At 38.8% G+C, this 22,971-nt stretch overlaps 1 protein-coding gene across 2 annotated transcripts in view; it reads left to right on the top strand.

Annotated features, from left to right (window-relative positions):
* Positions 1-62: 62 nt before the first annotated feature.
* Positions 63-22,971, top strand: part of CPSF2 (cleavage and polyadenylation specific factor 2) — a 34,368-nt gene continuing 11,459 nt past the window's right edge. Inside the window, exons 1-10 of one of the 2 annotated variants that reach the window (XM_041758903.1) lie at positions 63-242; positions 3,462-3,523; positions 7,864-8,040; positions 9,030-9,189; positions 9,269-9,374; positions 10,594-10,723; positions 12,432-12,547; positions 14,832-15,019; positions 15,690-15,980; positions 21,956-22,056. In XM_041758903.1, coding sequence (XP_041614837.1) covers positions 7,892-8,040; positions 9,030-9,189; positions 9,269-9,374; positions 10,594-10,723; positions 12,432-12,547; positions 14,832-15,019; positions 15,690-15,980; positions 21,956-22,056 — 1,241 coding nt within the window. In that variant the 5' untranslated portion in view covers positions 63-242; positions 3,462-3,523; positions 7,864-7,891. Of the gene's footprint in view, positions 243-1,513; positions 1,586-3,461; positions 3,524-7,863; positions 8,041-9,029; positions 9,190-9,268; positions 9,375-10,593; positions 10,724-12,431; positions 12,548-14,831; positions 15,020-15,689; positions 15,981-21,955; positions 22,057-22,971 lie in introns of those variants that run through there. The other variant, XM_041758904.1, reaches the window with a different exon arrangement.

Below are 22,971 nucleotides of genomic sequence, written 5' to 3'. Positions count from 1 at the left end.
GGTGAGCTCCGTCCCCCTCCCGCAGCCTCGCCCCCGCCGCCCCCCGCAGATGGTACCGCCCTGGGCCCTCCCCGCCTCCGCGGCTCGCCTCCAGCTTCAAAATGGCGGCCGCCCTCGGGGGGCTTCGGCGGGCTGCTCGGCGCGGGGGCCACTGAGCCGGCCTCGGCTCTGCTCGCCCTGGAGCCTGGACTCGACCAGGAGTTGGGAAGGGCGGTGCACGGCGTTGGAGGAGGGCTGGCGAGGCAAGTGAGGGCGAGGGAGGAGTGAGCCTGCGGCTGGGGGAGGGGCGCCCCCGGCTCCCGGGAGACCCCGACTGCCCGTCGTCGGGGCCGGGCCTGGCGCGGGGGAGGAGCGCTCTCCCCGGGGGCCTCCAGCCGCGGCCTTTGCGGCAGTCGGTGCGGCTCCCTCCTGTGTTCCCCTGCCCTCCGTCTGGCCGTTTCCCGGCGACCTTGCGGGGTCCGCTCGCCGGGGCGGTGAAGCCGATGCCGGCGCTGGCGCCTTGGGCCTCGCCGTTGCCGTGTTTCGCGCTTCCCCGCGTCGGGGTCCTCCCGCGGGCCGGGCGTAGACGCCACGAGGCCGCCACGCGCTGGGCACACGGCAGGCGCTCGTTGTTAGTGGGTCGACCCCGGGGACCTTTGAAGGTGCTCCCGGGCTCCGCAGGCCTCGGCCCTCCGCCGCTGTGCCCCCGGGCCCCCCGCCCCCCGGCTCCCGGTGCCCTCGGTGCTTCGTGCTCCCAAGTAAGCGGAGACCGGGCTAGCCTCAGCCCGTGCACCTCTGGCCTCCTGTCACCAGCCGAGCCCGAGCTCTTACCTGCCCATCCCCTGATTTTTTATCTCACCACCCCTGTGATTTTTGTAGGAAAACCGCCTTTTTTTTTTTTTTTTTTTTTTTTTTTGTACTTGGTGCGCTCGAGGGCCAAAGCAGATTCCTTCGTTTTCGGAGTTTGCATAGTTCCCTTTAGCTGCCACCAACAGGCAAGGTCATCATTGAGAGAGCAAGTAACTGCGTGAGGTGACCGAGAGGAAATGGTACCCGTCAGGAAGGGATGGATGGTCGGTCGGGGTTCGCTCTTGAAGCGCACGTGTAGGTCGCTGCAGTCTGTGCTTGACATCGGTGATGCAGAAGTGCTGGCTCTTGCTCGCGACCTACACGTTCAGCATCCTTTGAACAAACACTCTTGGTTCCCAGTCTATGCTAGATGAAAAAAACAAAAAAACCCAAAACCTCCCGCGGCCACCAGAAAAGTTCGTAAGGAGTAAATGTTTGAGCTGGGTGTTGAAGGGTCGAAAGGAATTTACTAGGCTCAGGGCAAGGTCATTCCTGGACGCTGAGACTTGAGCGGTTTGGACGTACTGAGGAAGAGTGGGAAGGTTAATGTGCTTGAGCCTGGAGCGCAAGGTTAGTTGGTGAAGGAAGAGGGAGGTTGAGAGCAACTTGGGAAGGACCTTGATTTCCAACGAAGGAGTTTAGATTTTATTTGTTGGAACGTGCATACTTTGCACAAGCAAAAGGCAAGAATATATTTGTTCTTCTAGGGTGGTCTCTGACAGCTGTGTGAAGAATCAGCTTGGAATAGGAAAACTAGGTAAGAGGAAATTGTAGACATTTGAAGTAAGGTGATGATTGTCTCCATTGAAATAGGGTAGTAGGAGATGTGAAAGACATTTCTGAAATGTCATTGGGTTTGACTGGCGGCAGCAATTTGCCGGGAGGAGGTGACTCCAGAGTTTTGGTCCGAGAGACTAAATGTTTGGTGATAACCATTAAAATCAAGCATCAGATATGTACATAGAAATAAAATGATGAAAAAAAAAAAAAAAAAAAAAAGAAATAAAATGATGCCAACCTGCCCTCTAAGCAGTGGTAGAGCACAGAGCTCTACAGTACAAAGCATTGATTTTAGATTCTGTATTTGTGCTATTGCAATAGCCACAAGTTCTGTATAGTTGTTGAGCGCTTGAAATTGTGGTTAGATTGAATTGAGATGTGCTGTAAATATAAAATACACACTGGGTTTCACTTGGTATGAAAAACAATGTAAAATATCTCTATTAATAGTGGTTACATACTGAAATGATAATATTTTGAATATATTGGGTTAAGTAAATATATTAAAATTAGTTTTGCATGTAAAACTTCAATGCGGATATGAGAAGATTTTTAATTATATCTGGCTTGTGTTATATTTCTGTTGGTCAGAGCCCATGTAGTCTAGACTGATGATAGAGGAATTTGTAAGGAGGTGCAATTTGAGCCGAACCTTGAGACAGTGGTGAGCAGTGATGTGAGGACAGCTGGCTGGGCCCTCCATTGCCAGTTAAGGCATTCAGGTTTTTTGTTTTGTTTGTCAAGTAGTCAGAAGCCTTCAGAGATTTCTGGGCAAAGGATAATAATGTACAGGGGGTGTTTCTGAAGATTAATCTGGCAGTAATGTTTAGGTTGAGATGAAGAGAGGAAAGCCTGGAGGCAGAGAATCAGAGAAACCCAAATACAAGCAGGTCATTACGACGTCCTGCTTTAAGATACTGGTGGTAGGAAGGGAAGAGGAATGGTACACATGCAAGACATTCTGAGGAAAAAATAATCAGGAATGGTAACAGACTATTCAAGAAAAAGTAAAGGAAGGAATCCAAAGTAGAGTTTCAAGCCTTGGTTACTCAGATAAGGACTAATAGTGAATTCATGTCCTAAAGTTATAAAGTACATTTGAGGCTAAAAGAATTTAATCTCAAAATAGGCCAGCAAATTGGAAGGAGGAAGTGGTCTGCTAAATGCTCTTCCTTTTTATCTCCTCACTTTCTGTATCTCATTGAGTCAATCATACACACCGGCTAATTTTCCTAAAATATGGAATTTCCCGTATTATGTCATCTTTACTTGGTAATGGATCCTAAAATATTTCTTGTTGCCTGACGATCTAGGTCCAGAGTTCAAGACCTTCCATTATCTGGCCCCTTTCTAGTCATTAGGGCTTTTCTTTGATTTTTGCTTATATGAAAGTGTGCCCACCTGATTTTTCCTACTAAAATTGTAAGTTTTTATGTGCCTTTGATCATATTATTCTCCTGTTTTGAATACCTTCCTTTTTGTCTCTTTTACTCAGGTCTTCCTAATCCATGAGAGGTATTTTAAGATCCCACCTCTTGTGATTCTCGATAACATAAGCTAATGTCAGTTTTTAAAATCCTGTATGCTAACCTGCAGATTTTAGCTCATGATTATGACCAATTTGATACATTTTGTCTTTTATTATTCCTTTTTATTATATTTGTTTTATGTAAGTTTCAGCTTCCTAAAATGATGACAAGTTTCATTTTTTAAAAAGGACCATTTATTATACTACTTCCTGATGCTCATGGTGTTCATCTTAGGGCAAGACATAGAAGTTAATCACCATAATTAAAAACAGAAATAAGTCTGTTATACGATATTCATCAGATTCTCATTTCTTTATTTTTTAGATCTATAAAGAACTCCTCCCTTGAATTCATGGTATTTCATCCTATATACAACTGAGATATCAGTAAGTAATGAACGTGTCTAACAAAGCTACAGTTTTATTATGTTTGAGCAATTGTATTAAAAATATGTATTCACCTGTTGAAATTTGGGTATGTCTGCAAAATATTTTGATATGAACTCATTTACTTCTCTTTGCAAGATATTTTGTATTTTCATTTCATAATCTAAATAAAGTGGAAATTAAGGTGGATTTGAGTAAAACAGAGTCTCTCTTAGGCCATTAATATTAATTATGGTACAGGAAGCTTTTCAGCAGGGAGAATTATTTTTTAGAACCTTTCCAAAATTGTATTTAGAAATGTTTTTCATCAAATGAAGAATTAATATCTTTGTACTTCTCATACCTTACGAATAGGAACATGCTAAGTCAATATGTTTTTAATTTTAATTTAATTTGTTTCACCAATTTTTGTGTTTTTTTTTTTTTAAGATTTTATTTATGTATTTATGAGAGACATAGAGAGAGAGGCAGAGACACAGGCAGAGGGAGAAGCAGGCTCCATGCAGGGAGCCCCATGTAGGACTTGATCCCAGGACCCCGGGGTCACGTCCGGAGCCAAAGGCAGATAGATGCTCAACCTCTGAGCTGCCCAGACATCCTGACAAGGCCTATTTTTCCATGGAGTCCATAATCTAGTGCCAGGGTGAGGAGGAGGTGGCTAAAGCAGGTAAAGAAAGAGCAGGTATAGAGAGCAGTGAGTATTTTGAGGTAAATAGAGTGATGTCACAGGGTGTAACTAAGATAGAGAAGGATTTTAGGATTGTTAGAAAACCATCTCACAGATTGAATTTGAGGCAGGAAAAATATACCAGCTAGTTAGAGCTCTTCGTGACTGTGGAAATAGAAGGAAATTAGAATGAAGGTAAAATGTAGCACTTACTGATAGTTTGGATGTGGGACACAAAGTAAAGAAAGGACTCAAGGATGATGCCATCTGAGATCAAAAGATATTTTTAGCTGTGGAACTGGTGAGATTACCTAGAAAGAAAAAAAGAAGTCCCATTGAAGAGCACTGCTTTTCAAGTACCTAGCAAAGGAGATTGGGGAGTGGCCACTTAGAAACAAGGAAAAAAAGAAAAGAAAGAAAAGAAAACAAAAGAAAAGAAAGAAAGAAAGAAGAAAGAAAGAGAAAAGAAAAGAAAAAGAGAGAAAACCAGGAGAGGGTGGACTCAGAATGGACTCAGAAGCTTAGAGGCAGGAGAGCATTTCAAGTGGTCCGGATGAGGCTAGAGAAATAAATGCCCATTGGGTTAAATTGCATAGAGGTTGGTCAGTGACCTTGATGAAAGCACTTCTGGTGAGCCAGTTAGAGAAAGATGACATCTTTAGGAGTCTGAATGTGAGGCGAGAAAGTGGAGACATGTTTGTGGACAAATATTCTGAGACCTGCTGTGAAAGGGGAACGTAGAAAAGATGAGGTATTTGCTAGGGGTTGTAGAATTAAGAGAGGGTTCTTTTAAATTGGGAAATTCTGGAGTATTTGTGTATGCTAATAGGAGTGGTACAGGGAAAAGAGGGAATGACTGGGAAGGTTCAGTCCTCTAGAAGGTAAAAAATGAGAATGGGATCCAGATTACTCATGGAGATTGGCTTTGGACGAGAGCAGGGCTCTTGATTCCATGTAATAGGAGACACAACAAACAGTGTATATGCAGATACATTAGGAGAGTTGCTATTGGAAAATGAGTTACTGTCTGATGACTTTTCTTCCTAATTGAAGAATGAGGTGAGATTATCAGCTGAGAGTAGGATAGAGAGAGTGGTGCATGAGCAGAGAAGAGGTGATGTGAAATCACAGTCTCAGAAATAGTCAACCTACTACAAAAACTCAGATTGATAGGTAGTACTTAGCACCCGTTTGAGAGAGAGAGAGATATCTATATATCTATATCTAATTTTTCCATTTGAGATCTTTGACCGTGAATTTTAAGAGCAAATAGCACAGTTGTGGGATTGTTCCTTCCTCCTCCCCTCACAACATTCAGTTTCTGGAATAGGCAAAGCAAAGGATTAGAGTCAGGGTTAGGGTTTTGCCAGGCTTGTACAAGGAAGCATTAGAGCAGCCAGATTTTTTTTTTTTTTTAAGATTTTATTTATTCATGAGAGACACACACAGAGAGAGAGAGGCAGAGACAGGCAGAGGCAGGGGGAGAAGCAGGCTTCCTGCCAGGAGCCCGATGTGGGACTCGATCCCAGGACTCTGGGATCACACTCAGGACCCTGGGATCACACCCTGAGCCAAAGGCAGATGCTCAACCACTGAGCCACCCAGGAGCCCCTGGCCACCATACTTGATAGTGTTTGCAAGATACTTCTGATGGATTGTGGATCAATGGGAAGGACATTAATGGAGACAGGAGGGCGTGAAAGAGCCATTGGTTGATTAGAGATTCCGTGAGGCTGAAGGGTTTTTGCAGTGGAATAAGCAAGGTGGGAGTGAGAGCATGAGATCCCAGGAGGGAACATTGAGAAATGGTGCAGCTCAGGGGTGATAAAGTCACCCCACAGTGGTGGGGGCTGAAATGTAATGAGGTTTTTGGAGTTGAGAATGTTAGGGGACTAGAGTCAGTAGTGAATTTACTGAGGAAGATGGAGTCAGGAATTAAAGTCTCTGTGAATGAAGTCACCATGAATGAGATGCCAGCAGTGAGGAGGAAATTGGGAAGGCTCATGGTGAACCAGCTGGGAAGGATTGGAGTATTTGAAGGAAGAAGGAGAAGACGTGGTTTGGAAGCTGCAGTGAGGAGCAAGGAACACTTACTTCCTGCTTTGGAGGTATAGGGAGTACAAGGGAAAAACTCCTTGAGAAGGCTCAGGAGAAAGTTTCTGTGAATATTACCAGGTGAAGAGAACCTTCAGGGAAGAGGTGCAGTTACATGTCGGAGTAAGCAGCATAGGCCCAGAGGGCACACTGGGAGGTCTTGGGAGGGTTAGAGAGTAGGGGATTGCATCTGACTTATAGATGTGCATGTCATGAAAATGGGTACCCCAGGAGTCCTGGGCCTCTGGCTGTGACTGGGGAGAAAAGGATGGGAGATATGATGGGATTGGTCTCCGGACAGCCTGTCACCAAATATGACAGTTCACTTGAGTTTGTTGATAGGATCTGGGGCAGCTGGTAAGAGGTTATCTAGTTATCAAGTATGCATGACCTCTCCTACTTGCATAGTCGGCCAGGGAAGGCTAATTTACATCAAGGAGCTGAGATCTGAAATGTTGCTGTGGAGCTATACTTTGCTGATGAATGTTTTTGTAACATCTATTTAATAGCATGAAATTCTAGGTTTTAAATTCCAGTAGATGTGTTCATGTTCTATCTTCTTGAAATGTAGACAGTAGGCATCCTAACATAAATTCCATCAGATAGATATTGAGCACCTACTGTGTATCAGGTTCTCTTTTAGGAACTGCAAACAAAAGATGCTATTTATATTTTTAGTTGCTTACTTTCCAGTGCAAGTGTTTTTTAATATACAACCCCTGAAAAGTATGTGGGTTTCTTTGTGTATGTGCGCCTTGTTTGCTTTTTGAAAACCAAAGGAAGAATAAACAGTCCCTAGCTTTTTATCAGATTCTTAAGGGGGTCTATTTATTTAAGGACCTCTGGTCTAATAGGAGAGAGAGACATAAAAACTACTCATTGTAATGCAATGAAATTATTGCCATCACAGAGCCAAATAAAGGAAGCACAAATTCACTTTGAAGGAGGAGTTCATCAATTCATTACACATTTATTTACTGACGGACTTTGTAGTCTCTATTTACACATTTGAAATCTTCCAGCATTCTTTTTATGTGCATAATTGTTTTTAAAGATTTATTTTTTTTAGAGAGGTGGGGGGAGAACATGCATGGAGGGGATAGAGAGGAGCAGAGGGAAAGTCTGCATCCAGCACAAAGCCCGACTTAGGGCTGTCTGAAGATGCCCAGATCATGACCTGAGCTGACACAAAGAAATCGGATGCTTAACCGACTGTGCCAAGGCACCCTTTTTATGTATGTTATTAATATTCATGTTTATAGGCTGGGACACATAAGTGAGGAAAAGTTAGTTGATTGCATACAACCACATAGTAGTAGTTTCAAATCTGAAACAGTCTGATTCTAAAGTCTATTGCTTTTCATTAAGCCACACTGGGGAGCCTCTGAAGGACACAATGTAAAACAAGATCATGTTTGTACTTTCAAACTTAGCAATGATGGAAATAGGTCTTTAAAGTGTTTGCTTTCTATGTTTATAGAATGTTTACCCACTTAGGAATTTGATATAATGTTAATTTGTCCATTATATTTGTTAGGCTACGGTGTATGCTTAATTATATTTTTGTTTCTTTTGAAAGGACTTTTTGGATTGATTTTGGACTGAAAATGACATCTATTATCAAATTAACTACCCTCTCTGGGGTTCAAGAAGAGTCTGCTCTTTGCTATCTTCTGCAAGTTGATGAGTTTAGATTTCTGTTGGACTGTGGCTGGGATGAGCACTTTTCTATGGATATTATAGATTCCCTGAGGAAGTAAGTTACTTTTCATATTTCTAAACTTCTATTAAACCAACTTCTCTTTTCTACACTGTAATACTATTTTAATATTATGCAGTGTTTGCTTTCTATTTTGGTTTATAGTAAAAGACTTAGTTTTACTATGCCAAAGAGCCAGACTGACTGTTTTCATTTGTAAAGTTTTGATTGCATTATGAGCTCTGTTTATTGAAATTCAGTAAAATATTGTTACTTGGCTAATGGGTATCAGTAGAGATTTTTGCACTTTAGTTTTAGAGAAGAATAAGCATATAAGAATTTGAAGACCTTCATATGGAAGGTCTGCCATCAGATCACATTAGCTTACTTTCTATGTGTTTTGATCCTCCATATTGAGTTTTGGTGCCCAGAATAACAACCACAGGATACGAAAGGATACAAATCCATCAAAGAAAAATTCAGTTATGTTTGCAGTACTGTACTAATTGTGGAAGGAAAGAGCACTTAAATATTTAAAAACTTAGAATTTATAGCAAAATATGTTTTTTCTAATTTCTTCAGCCAGTGAGACCATGCTTTATTAATTGAAGTTTCACTATAGTGAATGTGCTGCCTGTCACCATGCTAAAAAGCAGAGGCAAAAATCTATAATAAATACATGGCCATTTAAATATCCTCTCCTTAGCAATTTCTGAAATTTCAAGTTGAATTCTTGAACTTTAATTAATAGTACATAAAATAGGCATCCAGATTCATCTTAAGTATGGCGTCTACTGGTTCTCTTTTTCTTTCTTTTTTCTTTTTTCTTTTTTCTTTTTTTTAAAATGTGCATAGACATCATCTGTTATGTACAACACATGCCATACTTCTGATATCTGTGCAGGATGGGGTAGTAACTGATATTGATAGGTATCATAATTTCAGCTCTTTTGCTCTTTCACCCCAGCCTAGTCTTTACTCTTAAAACCAAGATTGGAGAAATTGAGAAAGCATTTTAATCGTGTTCTCCTATCGTGTTTTCCTAGGCATGTTCACCAAATTGATGCAGTACTGTTGTCTCACCCCGATCCTCTGCATCTTGGTGCCCTCCCGTACGCCGTCGGAAAGCTGGGTCTGAACTGTGCTATCTACGCAACCATTCCGGTTTATAAAATGGGACAGATGTTCATGTATGATCTTTACCAGGTAACTCAAGCAATTAAAAAATGCTTTTTACACTCCTGCAGTGATCATTTTTAACCTTTGGTTTGTGTTCTTCTTTTAGTCTCGACACAATACAGAAGACTTTACACTCTTTACATTAGATGATGTGGATGCAGCATTTGATAAGATACAGCAGTTAAAATTCTCTCAGATTGTGAATTTGAAAGGTAAAAAATGTTTCCAATAGTAAGTAATTGTACTAATAGGGTTTAACCTACTTTGAAAAGTACAAGGGGAATTTGTGGTAAAAGACAACAGGTACTGTGATCTGAAAAAGAAAAAATGAGCATATCCTGATATGGAACTCTGAACTTTTTTCCCAAGTCATTTGGATTTTAAAATATTCCAGACTAAATACTAATACAATGTTAATAGCTCAAGCCTTTTCACATTTAACTTAGAAAAGACTTATTTTGTGTTTATTGTATATGATGCCCAAAGATGTAATGTGGCCAGGTCCTCCTTTTAGGAGTTCACAGGTTGAGAGGCTTAGGTGATAAATTGTAGTGATTGAAGTCTTGAAGGAAATGTAGTGCCCTGGCAGTGTAGTAGAATATAACTGAATTCTAGAATTAGAAATTAAGAAGTTTATTATTTAATTAAGTCAAGAAGTCCTCTGTTAAGTATATATTTCCCATCTTCTCGGAGAGTGGTATTAAATACGATGCCTTGTGTTGAAATCAAGAAAATGGTGCCACAGTGGACTCTGATGATTTAGCCAAGAAATAATGTCACAACAGTTTAGCTTGTACTTAATTTTTCTATAGGATAAATTTTTTTTACCATGAGATTTGAATTTTTACTCTGTCAGTTTAGAGGTTAGCAAAAATGGAAACATTTGATAATTGTGTGTGTGGTATAAATATCCAAATTTATTGATTCATACTAAGTAATAGGATACTGGCTATTTTACTTTATTATTTTTTTCATTTTCATTTTATTTATTTGAGAGAGAGAGAAAGAGCACAAGCCAGGGGGAGAGGCAGAGAGTGAGGGAGAAATAGATTTCCCACTGAGCACAGAGCCTGATAGGAGCTCTATCCCAAGACCCCTGGATCATGACCTGAGCCAAAGGCAGACGCGTAACTGACTGAGCCACCCAGGTTTCCTGGGTACTGGCTTTCAAATCTAGTCTCTTTATATATTTCAGTTTATGAGCACAAATATGTCTGCAAGAATTCATAACAAAACAACATGAGTGTCTGTCTATAGTAAGGGAATGGAGTAGCTGGGGGGACAGAAGAGTGAGAGTTGCATTTTTACTATGTGCTTTTTTTTACTTCAGGATTTGCATATATTAGCTATTAAAAAATAGTTTACAGATAAATAAGCTTTCTTTAGGCTTGTAAAAGAAATCTGAGTATTGTCACTATCTTATTAACATAGGTAAAGGACATGGCTTGTCTATCACACCTCTGCCAGCTGGTCATATGATAGGTGGAACAATATGGAAAATAGTCAAAGATGGAGAAGAAGAAATTGTTTACGCAGTTGACTTTAACCACAAGAGGGAGATGTAGGTATATCAAGACAAAAACTAATGGAAATGCAGTTTGTATTGTTTGATTCTTTGGAGGGAAAATTAAAGATCTTTTTTTTAACCAGAAATCTAGAACTACTTAAAAGCCTCATAGTGACTGTTTTCAAAATAACTTAATTTTTTGCATTGTAGGGGAAAGTTTGATATAAGAGATAAAAATACATTTTACAAATTGACATGTAAGTATTCACTGTGTAGAACATATATCTCCCTGGAGACGTAGCAAAGGAGATTAATTTTTGTATGTAAAATTATATTTTATATGCTACTTGACCTGCTATTTAAAGGAACTTTGTGGGTGGCTTTTGGGTTTTGTATTTTTTTGGGGGGGGGAATGTTAGTAATTATATAAATAAAGTCCGATTCTTTTTAAAAGGGGACACAGTAGTTGTAACTTTATATACTGTATACTTCAAGTACTCACATCATTACTAGAAAATTGTTTTGATGTTTAGTTTCATAGAGGCTTCTTTTGTAATTCCTGTGCATTAAGCTCATAGTTCTTTTGTATGAGGTTATAGTAGGCTCAAGGTCTTTTGTATCTTATTCAGAAATATATAAGATTAATAAATTTTAGTCTCGTAATCACAGATGAATGAAGAAAACATGGATATTCAAATAAATGGTATTCAAACATTTTGGGAAAAGATCAGTTTGTGTCTTTTTTTAACCAAATAAATTTCAGATGGATTAGAATTAAATAGAAAATGAAGTAATATTGATGAGTCTAATTTCTGATATGAAAAAGATTTGTAAGTGTAAAGGCAATGGACCAACTTATAAAGGAAAACTTTGATAGATTTGATTACATACAGATTGAAAACATCAGAAACAATAAAGACAAAAAGAGTTGGGAAAATATTTGCAGCATATTGGCTAAAGACTTACAAGTATAAGACCAAGTGTTAACCAATCAAAAAGATGCCAGATTAAAAAAAAAAAAAGATGCCAGATAAACAAAAGTTTATAAAAGTAAATTTAAATGGCAATTCTTTTTAAAATTAAATATCATTAAAATGATTTTTAAATAATAGTATTCTTCTGGGAAATATTTAGTGAGTTGCTCATTCTGTCTGGTTGAACTTTTCTGGAAAAGGAAGAGCCTTTCTGGAAAAGGTTTAAATCTTTCTGGAAAGCCATTTAGCAAAATTATTGGAGTAAGTAATTTCTAGGAATATGTCCTAAAGAAACCATCAAGTGCAATTGAAGCTTTCTACAGAAATGTTCTTTGAAGTTATTTATGATGACAAGAAAAATAACCTTGAAAAGGGAAGTGATCAAATAAAATACACAGTAGGAGGTTTTTACAATTGTTAAAAAATAGGTTTAGAAATCAGTTTTAGTGTCATGGGAGAAAACCAGGCATAGAACTGAGTATATCAGTGTATACATGAGATGCCAGTTTTGTAAAAAAAACATTCACATGTATATGCATAGAAAAATGTATTTGTATGCTTAAAAGGATATATACTAAAATATTATATTGATTTCTCATAGTGATGGTACCCTAGAAGATCTTAATCCCCCCCCTTTTTTTGAATATACTAGATTTCCTATTAATGAGCACGTGTCCTTTTGTAGTTGGAGAAGGAAAAATTTTACATGAAGTTGCTTATTTTTTAGGTGAGATAAACAATTGTTTCTTTGAATTGATCTAAAATATTCCTCTTCATCTTTGTTATAGCCATTTAAATGGATGTTCCCTGGAAATGCTAAGCAGACCCTCCCTGCTTATCACAGATTCATTTAATGCTACATATGTGCAGCCTAGGAGAAAACAGAGAGATGAGCAACTTCTGAGTACGTATTTCGTGATTCCTCTGTGGAGGTGCATGGTAGAATGAATTACTGTTTATTCTGTTTTGTGTTTATACTTTTCTTGTCATGAAAGATTGGTTAACTTTTTTTTTTCTTTCTTTCTTAAGAGAGGGACAGGCAGGGGAGGGGCAGAGGGAGAGAGAATCTTAAGCAGGCTCCCCACCCAGTGTGGAGCTCTATGTGGGGGCTTGATCGCACCACTCTGAGATCATGACCCGACCTGAAATCAAGAGTTGGGACACTTAACCAGCTGAGTCCCCCAGGCACCCCTAACTCTAATATTTTTGAAAAAAATATTAAGTGACCATATCATTATTTTGTACAAAAAGATGTTTTGGTTGGTGTGAATTTAGCTTTTGTGGGACAGGTATAAAGATTGACTTCTCCCTGTCATTTAGCACATAGCTAACTACCTGGCATTTACTGTATATGTCTAGGGAATGCCAGAATATACAGAGAGCTCAGAAAAATCTATTAGAACAACATTTACACTCTAACAGAAAAATGAGCAAAGGAGATACATGAGGGTGCAAATAGTCAACTGATCTTGGTGTTGAGAGCCTTAAACTCTAACCTAGTAATGTCGGTTCTGAAGAGGAGCCTCTGGGCCATCCCTGGGTGCTTCTGTTCCAGCTACTTTACCTTCGATTCTTTTTTGATAAGCTGCATGAGATTTCAACAGGAAAAGTGGTGTTTGACTTTTAAGCACGTCTGAAACCACTGCTTTCATCTATTTACTTTAAAAGCACAGTTGTGTACTATGTTGTATTAAGAAGGTATTCAGTTTTTATGTTTTCTTGTTTGTTTTGCTACAGTTTTTTTTTTTTTTTTTCAGATATTTCCAAGTAGACTTTAATGTAGAGCAAGGAAATCTACTCATAAAAATACTTTTGGGGATGACTGGGTGGCTCCACGAGTTAAGTGTAGGTCATTATCCCCAGGGTCCTGAGATCAAGCCCCGTGTCAGGCTTCTTCCTCTCCCTGCCACTTTGCCTGCTTGTGTGTACTTGCATGCTCTCTCTCTGTCAAATAAATAAAATCTTTAGGGATCCCTGGGTGGCGCAGCGGTTTAGCGCCTGCCTTTGCCCCAGGGCGCGATCCTGGAGACCCGGGATCGAATCCCACGTCAGGCTCCCAGTGCATGGAGCCTGCTTCTCCCTCTGCCTGTGTCTCTGTCTCTCTCTCTCTCTGTGACTATCATAAAAAAAAAAAAAAAAAAAAAAAAAAAAAAAAAATTTTAAAAAAAAACAAAAATAAATAAAATCTTTAAAAAAAAATGAACATCTTAAAAAAAGATACTTTTATTGGAAGAGGGAATGTGATCTATATGTATATGTAAATATAAATAGGGACTTTTGTGTGTATAAATTTGGGAATCGTTTATAACAAAGTTATAAATAATTGGCCCCAGTGTACTATACCAATGTCATTTTCTCTCTCTCTCTCTCTCTCTCTCTCTCTTTCTTTCTTTTTTTTTTTTTTTAATGTTTTATTTATTCATGAAAGAGAGAGAGAAAGGCAGAGATACAGGCAGAGAGAGAAGCAGGCTCCCTGCAGGAAGCCTGATGTGAGACTTGATCCCAGAATCATGACCTGAGCCAAAGGCAGATGCTCAACCACTGAGCCACCTGTCCCCAAATGTCATTTTCTATGTGTACTCTGGGTGAAGAGGGCTGGAGACCCTCTGTACTTTTCGGTGAAAGAAAATTAAGAATTAATGGCGTTGTCTTTCACTCCTATGAAGATACCTTCACAGAATACAAAGTAGTTATAATAACCTGAATGGAATTTTAAAAATTGTGTATCCAAGGATGTCTGGGTGGCTCAGTGCATGATCCTGGGGTTCCAGGATCGAGTCCCACATCAAGCTCCCCGCAGGGAGTCTGCTTCTCCCTCTATATCTACCTCTCTATATATCTCTCATGAATAAATAAGTAAAATCTTTTAAAAAATAGAATTGTGTACCTTTCCTAATAATTGCTCATTTATAAATTAGTCTTTTTAAAAATATTTTATTTATTTATTCATGAGAGAGAGAGAGGCAGAGGACACAGGCAGAAAGACAAGCAGGCTCCATGCAGGCTCCCCTGATGTGGGACTTGATCCTGGGTCTCCAGGATTGTGCCCTGAGCTGAAGGCGGCGCTAAACCGCTGAGCCACCCGGCTGCTCCTAAATTAAAGTCTTTATTCTGGAGATGAAGTCATCTTTAATTTTGCATCAAGGTATTGTTATGTTCTCCATGGATTTTACTTTCTTGTTTTCTAGCAAATGTCCTGGAAACGCTTCGAGGTGATGGAAATGTATTAATAGCAGTGGACACTGCAGGCAGAGTTTTGGAACTTGCTCAACTTCTTGATCAGATCTGGAGAACTAAAGATGCAGGACTGGGTGTCTACTCACTGGCGCTCCTGAATAATGTCAGCTATAATGTGGTGGAGTTTTCTAAGTCCCAGGTTTGTCCTTGTTACATTTGTAATGCAGAAGTTTGCTGCAGAAATTGGGCTTTTGTGGAAAACAATGTTTTATTTGCCCTTTGGATTTCATTTTTCTGTTTAAGAGGTTGATGATGATGATAATGGTAATAAACCACTTGTTCTGTATGTTCACATACAGAATATTTAATTTAGTCCTTCTAGACCCTATAAAGTAGGTTCTGTTTTTGTCCCCATCTTACAGATTGGGCAAGTTACTTCTCCTTTAATATCTGTTATCACAATCTGTAAAATGGAGATTAAAAATAGAGCCTACCTCATAGGATATAAATGTTAGAAACCATTTTTCTCTTCTTTTTAAATAGCTCTTTCCCTTGAAATAGGAATTTTGGGTAAGATTTATTTAGAACTTATACTCTGCTTTCTCCGTAAGATTTAGGGTGACTTATAACTGAAATATAATGCAAAATTGGATTTTTAGGGATGAGCTATTATGGGATGAGGGGATCTAATGGGGAACAGAACAGAGAATAAGTGCTGCTTATCAGAATGGTACAATTTTAAACAACCATTGGTTGGTTGGTGGTAAAGACTTAAAAGAAGGCAGAACATGAATTTCTAGACTTTGTGGAAGGCATTGAAGTTATAATCTAGTATTTTCTAATTATGATCATCCTTTCCCCTGTATTAGGTAGAATGGATGAGTGACAAATTGATGAGATGTTTTGAAGACAAAAGAAACAATCCATTTCAGTTTCGTCATCTCTCTTTATGTCATGGTCTTTCTGACTTGGCTCGAGTACCTAGCCCCAAAGTAGTACTCGCCAGCCAGCCTGACCTGGAATGTGGATTTTCAAGGGATCTCTTCATTCAATGGTGTCAGGACCCTAAAAATTCAATCATTCTAACTTACAGAACTACTCCTGGGACTTTAGCACGTTTCCTAATTGATAATCCTTCTGAAAAAATTACAGAAATAGAGGTAAGTTCTTGTGTGTGAACTGTATCTTAAACCTGTTTGGGGGTCAGTGACCAAAAATGAAACTTGAAATTGTTTCCAGATTTTTACCAGAGTAACTGTAGAGAGCCTTTAATAGCACAAATTTTAGAGTTTCTTAATTGGAAATTTGTGTTCTTTAACCCTTCTGTGGTATCCTCTGGAACTGTGCCTAGAAGGTGTCATGGACTCTGAATTCTTAAAGCTCTCTTTGAAAAGTTCTTTTCACATCCTTTCCTTAATTTTCCTGTGGGCCTCTCGAGTAGATGCTCTTTTTTTTTTTTCTCTCTCTCTCACTTCAGGTACTTGGGGTGGGGTAGGTGTCCTTTTTCTGTTTTGCAGCTTTCAAGTCATTTCTCTTCCTTCTCTAGGTCATGCCATCAGACTTGACAATACACTGATCCCTTCTGACATTTACTGATCTCATAGTCATTCTCTGTCCTTCTTTGGTGACTTTGACTCTGGTCTCTAGTCAGGACTGCATTCGTGATGACTCTGGCGTCCATAGGCGTGATCTGTCTGAGTCCTTGGCCCTCTCAGTTCCTTGATGCCTTATTTCTTAATGATCTTTTCCCCCATTCCACCTTAGCCATCCCTCCCCACAGATCATGCTGTCTAGTCTTGTGGTCATACCTTCACCTTGTTACGGGTTACCTCTGAAGAGCTCTACCTCAAACATCCCACTCTGATCTGATAGCTGACCTGCTCTAATGCTCCCATGCCAACAGTTCTTTGGTTCCATTGGGACTTTCATGTTGTGAACCTTGCCACTTTTACTATCCATCATCGCTCCACCTTCTAGTCAGTGGTCCATCATTATTTTACAAACACTTTTAACTCTAACCCTCCTGTTGATTGTACTCACCTGGCAAAGTGTTGACTCTAGTTAAACCATTTGTTTAACCATGCCTAAACCCAAGCAACCATACATCACTAGTGTTAAACACACTACTGTGTGGACAGGTTGCCCTTCACATTTATGACATCACATCTCGGATGGGTGCTCAGCACCAACCCAACATTCTGTAAGATACTCCTTTTCCTGCTCTCCAGTTGGGTAGCTTCCTTCCCTTCAAATATCCTACAGCCCTCACCCATAGCACATGAACTTGTTTGAAACCTGGCTGAGAAGTAGAAGTCAGACAAGAATCTCCTCATCTTCTCCCCACTAGATAGCCAAACTTGTTTCTGTATCCACATTTGCTGATTTTATCTCTTGTTAATGGGACCAAGACAAGCAGCCAAATGATCAATATGCCAAAAGATCATTTTGCTTAATAACCAACGCATTGCATCTATTAATTTTCCAAAGCTAGTATCGTTAACTGTGAAGTCTGTAGCAGTTGATGCTGAATGGGCTGACAACTGCCAGAGTTGGGCATGGCGGTAGTTAACTGTTTTTTACTTTTCCTTCCTGGTAGCCATGTTAAGGAATGTTGTTAGAAGTGAGTGATAAGCATACCTTAGTCTTTAACTCTACTTAAGAAAAGGACAAAATCTCAAATACATTCAATATAAATACAGAATTGTTGAAGAAGGATTCCGAGCAACCATATCAAAATAAAACCTGTCCTTTGGGTTATTTAATAGCTTAAAAACACAGGTTTCTTTAAAAATTAAAAGAGCCAAGGAAAAAAATTTTTAAAGAGCTCAGGACCACCTGGGTGGCTCAGTTGGTTAAACGGCCAGCTTTTTATTTCAAAGGTCATAATCTCAGGGTTGTGAGGTGGTGAGATGGAGTCCTGAGTTGGGCTCCTGTGCTCAGCAGTGAGTCTGCTTGAGATTCTCTCTCTCCCTCTGGCCTCCCTGCCCTGCCCAGTGCTGGTGTGTGCTTGCTCACTCACACATGTGCTCTCTCCAAAATAAATAAATAGATCTTTAAGATAAAAATTAAAAGAGCTCTTTGAAATACTTGAAATAGTTTCATCAGGTATGAAATGCTGAATTTGAAAATAATAATTAGTAGAAATTCAATTATGGCTGAAAGGCCATTTGAGGATTTAATAGAAGAATATTAAAAATGGTTTCAATTTGAAAAAAATAGAAAAGGACATTTGGAGCTATAACTTGAAATTTGAGGTTTTTTACTTTATAAGCAGCACTAACACTCCCCTTGTAGTGATGTTTCCTTGGGAATTATGCCTTCCCTGTCCATTACCTGTCAGTTTTCCCCTCTCCTTGGCCATATGCAAAAGACTACTATTTCCTCTCGTGCTTGTCTCAGATTTATACTCTTCTAAGTCTTCCTCATCTCAGATAATAGCAGCACTTCCCACAGATTTACTCTGGCCAAAAAAGGATGGATTTTTTAAACGTCCATTGCCATGTAATACGGGCTGAAAGTGTGCATGTGTAAGTGTACATCATGTTACCTGTTCACAAATGGAATACTTGTGTCTAGCCTATACCCACACCAGTACCCCACACATCCCCCTCAAGGTTCTCCCCGTCTTCTTTGAGGGAAACCACTATCCTGACTTCTGATGCACAGATGGCCATATTATGAACATTTAAGTGTTTTCAAATAAATGATTTCATTTTAATAACTTTTTAATAATGCATGTGTATATATGTACTGTGATTGAATCCAGTGGTTCTCAAAGTATACTGTGAGAACCCTGGAGGGGGTCCCTGAGACCCCTTCAGGGAGTCCCTAAGGTCAAAACTACTTCTCACAGTAATCTTAAGATGTTATTTACCTTTCCATCATGCCTACATTTCACGTTGCTGAGTAAAAGCAGTGGTGGGAAAGGTGCTGGTGCCTTAGCATAAATCCAGGCAGTGGCACCAGATGATGGTGGCCACCGCATTGTGCATCAGCACACACTCGAAGCTACAAATAGAGTCCATTTCACTTAAGAATGTTCTTGATGAAGCAGTAAAAGTCATTTATTTTTATTAAATCCTTTTATTACAAGGTTTTTAAAAATAACCTGGATGGCAAGATGGGAAGGATTTGTACAGCACTTGTGTTGCATACTAATACACGATGTTTGTCTCGAAGAAAACCAATTGTATAATTAACTGGCCACTTTTTTCTTAAAACACCATTTTTACTTGAAATAATAACATGGTTATTCAGACTTGGGTATTTGGCAGATATTCTGTCAAGGATGAATAAGCTGAGCTTGTCACTGTAGGGAAAAGAGTAGATAGCATTTTGTTGCCTCAATCTGATAAAATTCCAACTTTCAAGTGAAAATCAGAATTTTAGAAAGCTATGCCCATCACTGTGAAATTGACAACTTAAGCTTAGACGGCTTTGCTGATGAGTTTGGTGGTGATATTTGCAAATGTGATTTTTAAAATACTATCAACATTTGTAAGATCTATGTAACTTGGCAAACCATATTTTGCAAATAACCGATGCCTGTACATATAAAATAGTGCACAAATAAAAGATCCATTCAAAGTGCAAGATAAATCAATAAATTTAATATAACAGTATAAAAAAAGTTGATTTCAGATTCCACATTACAACTGATCTTTAAGAAGCCACCAGTTTTTGAGGGTTTTTTTTTTTTTAATTTATGTATTCATGAGAGACAGAGAAGCAGACTCCATGCAGGGAGCCCAATATGGGACTCAATCCCAGGACTCTGGGATCACGACCTAAGCCAAAGGCAGACACTATCACTGAGCCACCCAGGAGCCCGGTTTTTAAGGTTTAATATAATATCAAGGAATATTCATGGAAATGCTATTTAAATATTTTTCCCTTTTCCAATTATATATCTGTGTGAGGCTGCATTTTCTTCATATGCTTTAACCAAAACAAATTTTTTTTTAAGATTTTATTTATTCATGAGAGACACAGAGAGAGAGAGGCAGAGACACAGGCAGAGGGAGAAGCAGGCTCCATGCAGGGAACCTGATGTGGGACTCGGTCCAGGGACCCCAGGATCATGCCCTGAGCCAAAGGCAGACGCTAAACCACTGAGCCACCCAGGGGTACCAATGAAAACAATGTATTGCAGAAGATTGAATTCGGCAGATGTGAAGATCCAGCTGTCTTCTGTTGAGCTAGACATTAAAGATACTTGCAGGGATCCCTGGGTGGCTCAGCGGTTGAGCGACTGCCTTTGGCTCAGGGTGTGATCCTGGAGTTCCAGAATCGAGTCCCGCATCAGGCTCCCTGCATGGAGCGTGCTTTTCCTCTGCCTGCGTCTCTGCCTCTGTCTCACTCTATCTGTCATGAATGAATAAATTTAAAATCTTTAAAAAAGTAATATAAAAAATTTAAGAAGATACTTGCAAAAATGTAAATTAATGCCATGCTTTCTGCTATTTTTTTGCTTTAGAAAGTAACAATTATCTTTGTAAAAATATGATAATGTTAATATGTCATGATTTTATTTTTTGATGAACAGAAGAACACTTTAAAATTTTCTCATTCTTAATTTCTGATAATGGTAGGCATTAATAAATGTAATCTATAGAAAAAGCTCTCTAGGGTTCTCTGTAATTTTTAAGTCTAAGCCTATCCTGAGATCAAAAAGTTTGAGACCTACTGATTTAATCATCTCATATTAATAGATTTTTTTTTTTTTTAAGATTTTTTTTTTTTTATTTATTCATGAGAGACACAGAGAGAGAGGCAGAGACGCAGGCACAGGGAGAAGCAGGCTCCATGCAGGGAGCCTGATGTGGGACTCGATCCCGGGACTCCAGGATCACGCCCTGGGCCAAAGGCAGACACTAAACTGCTGAGCCACCCAGGGATTCCCCCCCCCCTTTTTTTTAATTTTATTTATTTATTCATGAGAGACACAGAGAGAGAGATAGAGACACAGGCAGAGGGAGAAGCAGCCCCCATGCAGGGATCGAGTGGGACTCGATCCTGGGTCTCCAGGATCACACCCTGGACTTCAGGTGGCGTTAAACCGCTGTGCCACCAGGGCTGCGCGTTAATAGATTTTAAAGTTGAGTCCATTTTTTTTTTACCATTACAGACATTACTGCAATGTACTTTTTTTCCTCATGCTTATGATTATTTCTGTAGGATAAATTCCTAGAATTTATAAATTCCTAGAATTTCCTAGAAGTAGAATTTGTAGAATTTGCTGTGTCAAATGACAGGCACATTTTTATGTTTAGAAAAATTGGGAAAATTGGGATGCCTTGGTGGCTCAGCGATTGAGCATCTGCCTTTGGCTCAGGTCTGCTCCCGGGGTCCTGGGATTGAGTCTCACATTGGGGTCCCCGCAGGGAGCCTGCTTCTCTCTCTGCCTGTCTCTTTGCCTCTCTCTCTGTGTGTCTCTCATGAATAAATAAATAAAATCTTTTAAAAAAGAAAGTTGGTAAATTGCCTTCTACTGTAGTTGTGCTATTGTTCCCATAGATGTATAGTAATTAGCATTGCCAATCTAATAGATTTTAAAATGGTATTATATTTTAAAAACTTTTGCACTTTTCAGAAATCAGCGAAATGAGACATCTTATTTGTTTTTCTTATTCTGTAAATTGCTTATAAATGGATTTGTCCTTTTTTGATGTGTTATGACCATCTTTTTCTTAACTGATTTCGAAGAGCTTTTAGGAAAAAATAGCTTCTGATAGTCATGTTAGTGCTGCAAATAATTTTCTCCATTTCCTGTAATTTTATGAGATTTTTAAATGTCAAAGAGATTTTTTTTTTTCATTTTGCCATATTTATTCATCTTTTCCTTTGTGGCTTTTGAGTTTTATGTCCTACGTAGGCCTCACCTATTCCAAATTATAAAAATACTTAATCTATATTTTCTTTTCCTGATTGATTATTTTTAACCAGTTTAAATTAAACCCAGTCTAGAAATGTGGCAGCTCAATTTTGGTGCTAATCTAAATAGGATCTGTAATTGCATGTAATGGGAACTTGAATAATTTCAAATTTAAGATGATAAATTCACAGATATGTTGCATCTCACACCCCTGCCTAACCCCTGATACTGATACTTCTTCTGTCTGCTGTTTTTCTCTAGTTGAGGAAACGTGTGAAGCTTGAAGGAAAAGAACTAGAAGAATACTTAGAAAAAGAGAAACTAAAGAAAGAGGCAGCAAAAAAACTTGAGCAGTCAAAAGAGTGAGTTATTATCAGATAGATTAGGAGTTTATATAATTATAAAATTATATGTAAATAAGAGACTCCTTGACTGGAGGGAGCAAACAGGGTCCGCTGGAGGGGAGGAGGGGATGGGGATGGGGTAACTGGGTAATGGGCATTAAGGAGAGCATGTGATGGAATGAGCACTGGGTATGATATGCAACTGATGAATCACTAAACTGTACCCTGAACCTAATAATACACTATATGTTAACTAACTTGAATTTAAATTTTTAAAAAATTTAAATTTTCTGTTGGCTTCACGATTTTTGTTACATTTTTAACTGGTGCTAGAATGCCAAGTTCTTTCAGTGCTAATTTTTTGTTTTTTTTTTTTTTAAATCAAATTTATTTTTAAAGAGATTGTTTTTAAATGACTTATTTCATATATATTTCTAATTTCTTGTTCTTGTTCCTCCCTTATGTGGATATATTGCCACATGGTATCATCTTCCCTTCTCTAAAGAAATTTCTTTGATTTTTGTTTCATGGATTACATATCTGCAGGCAATAACCTCCATCAGATTTTTCTGTGTTTTTTTTTTTTTTTTCTTCAGTCTGGCAAATATCTTTTTCTTTTTTTCTTTTTTCTCTTTTTCTATTTGTATTTGAATGACATTTTTACTAAGGATACAGATCAGCAATTTACAGACTTCATTGTTTCTGGCAGGGAGTTTCAGACAAGGCTGTCATTGTTTCCTTTGTCCCTCTATAGTATGTGTTTTTCTCCGTTGATTATAACATGATGTACCTTAGTGTGTTGTGTTATTTAAAACATTTTTTGAGTATAGTTGACACTTTCAGTGCTAGTGTTAATATGCATTTATTAACTAGCAGTTAATGCTATTTTACAAAATTATCAATTTAATTATTATCATTGAATTAATTCAAAAA

The sequence above is a fragment of the Vulpes lagopus genome, chromosome 6, assembly GCF_018345385.1.
Source record: "Vulpes lagopus strain Blue_001 chromosome 6, ASM1834538v1, whole genome shotgun sequence".
NCBI classification, from domain to species: domain Eukaryota; kingdom Metazoa; phylum Chordata; class Mammalia; order Carnivora; family Canidae; genus Vulpes; species Vulpes lagopus.
This window is presented reverse-complemented; position numbering and strand designations above follow the sequence as displayed.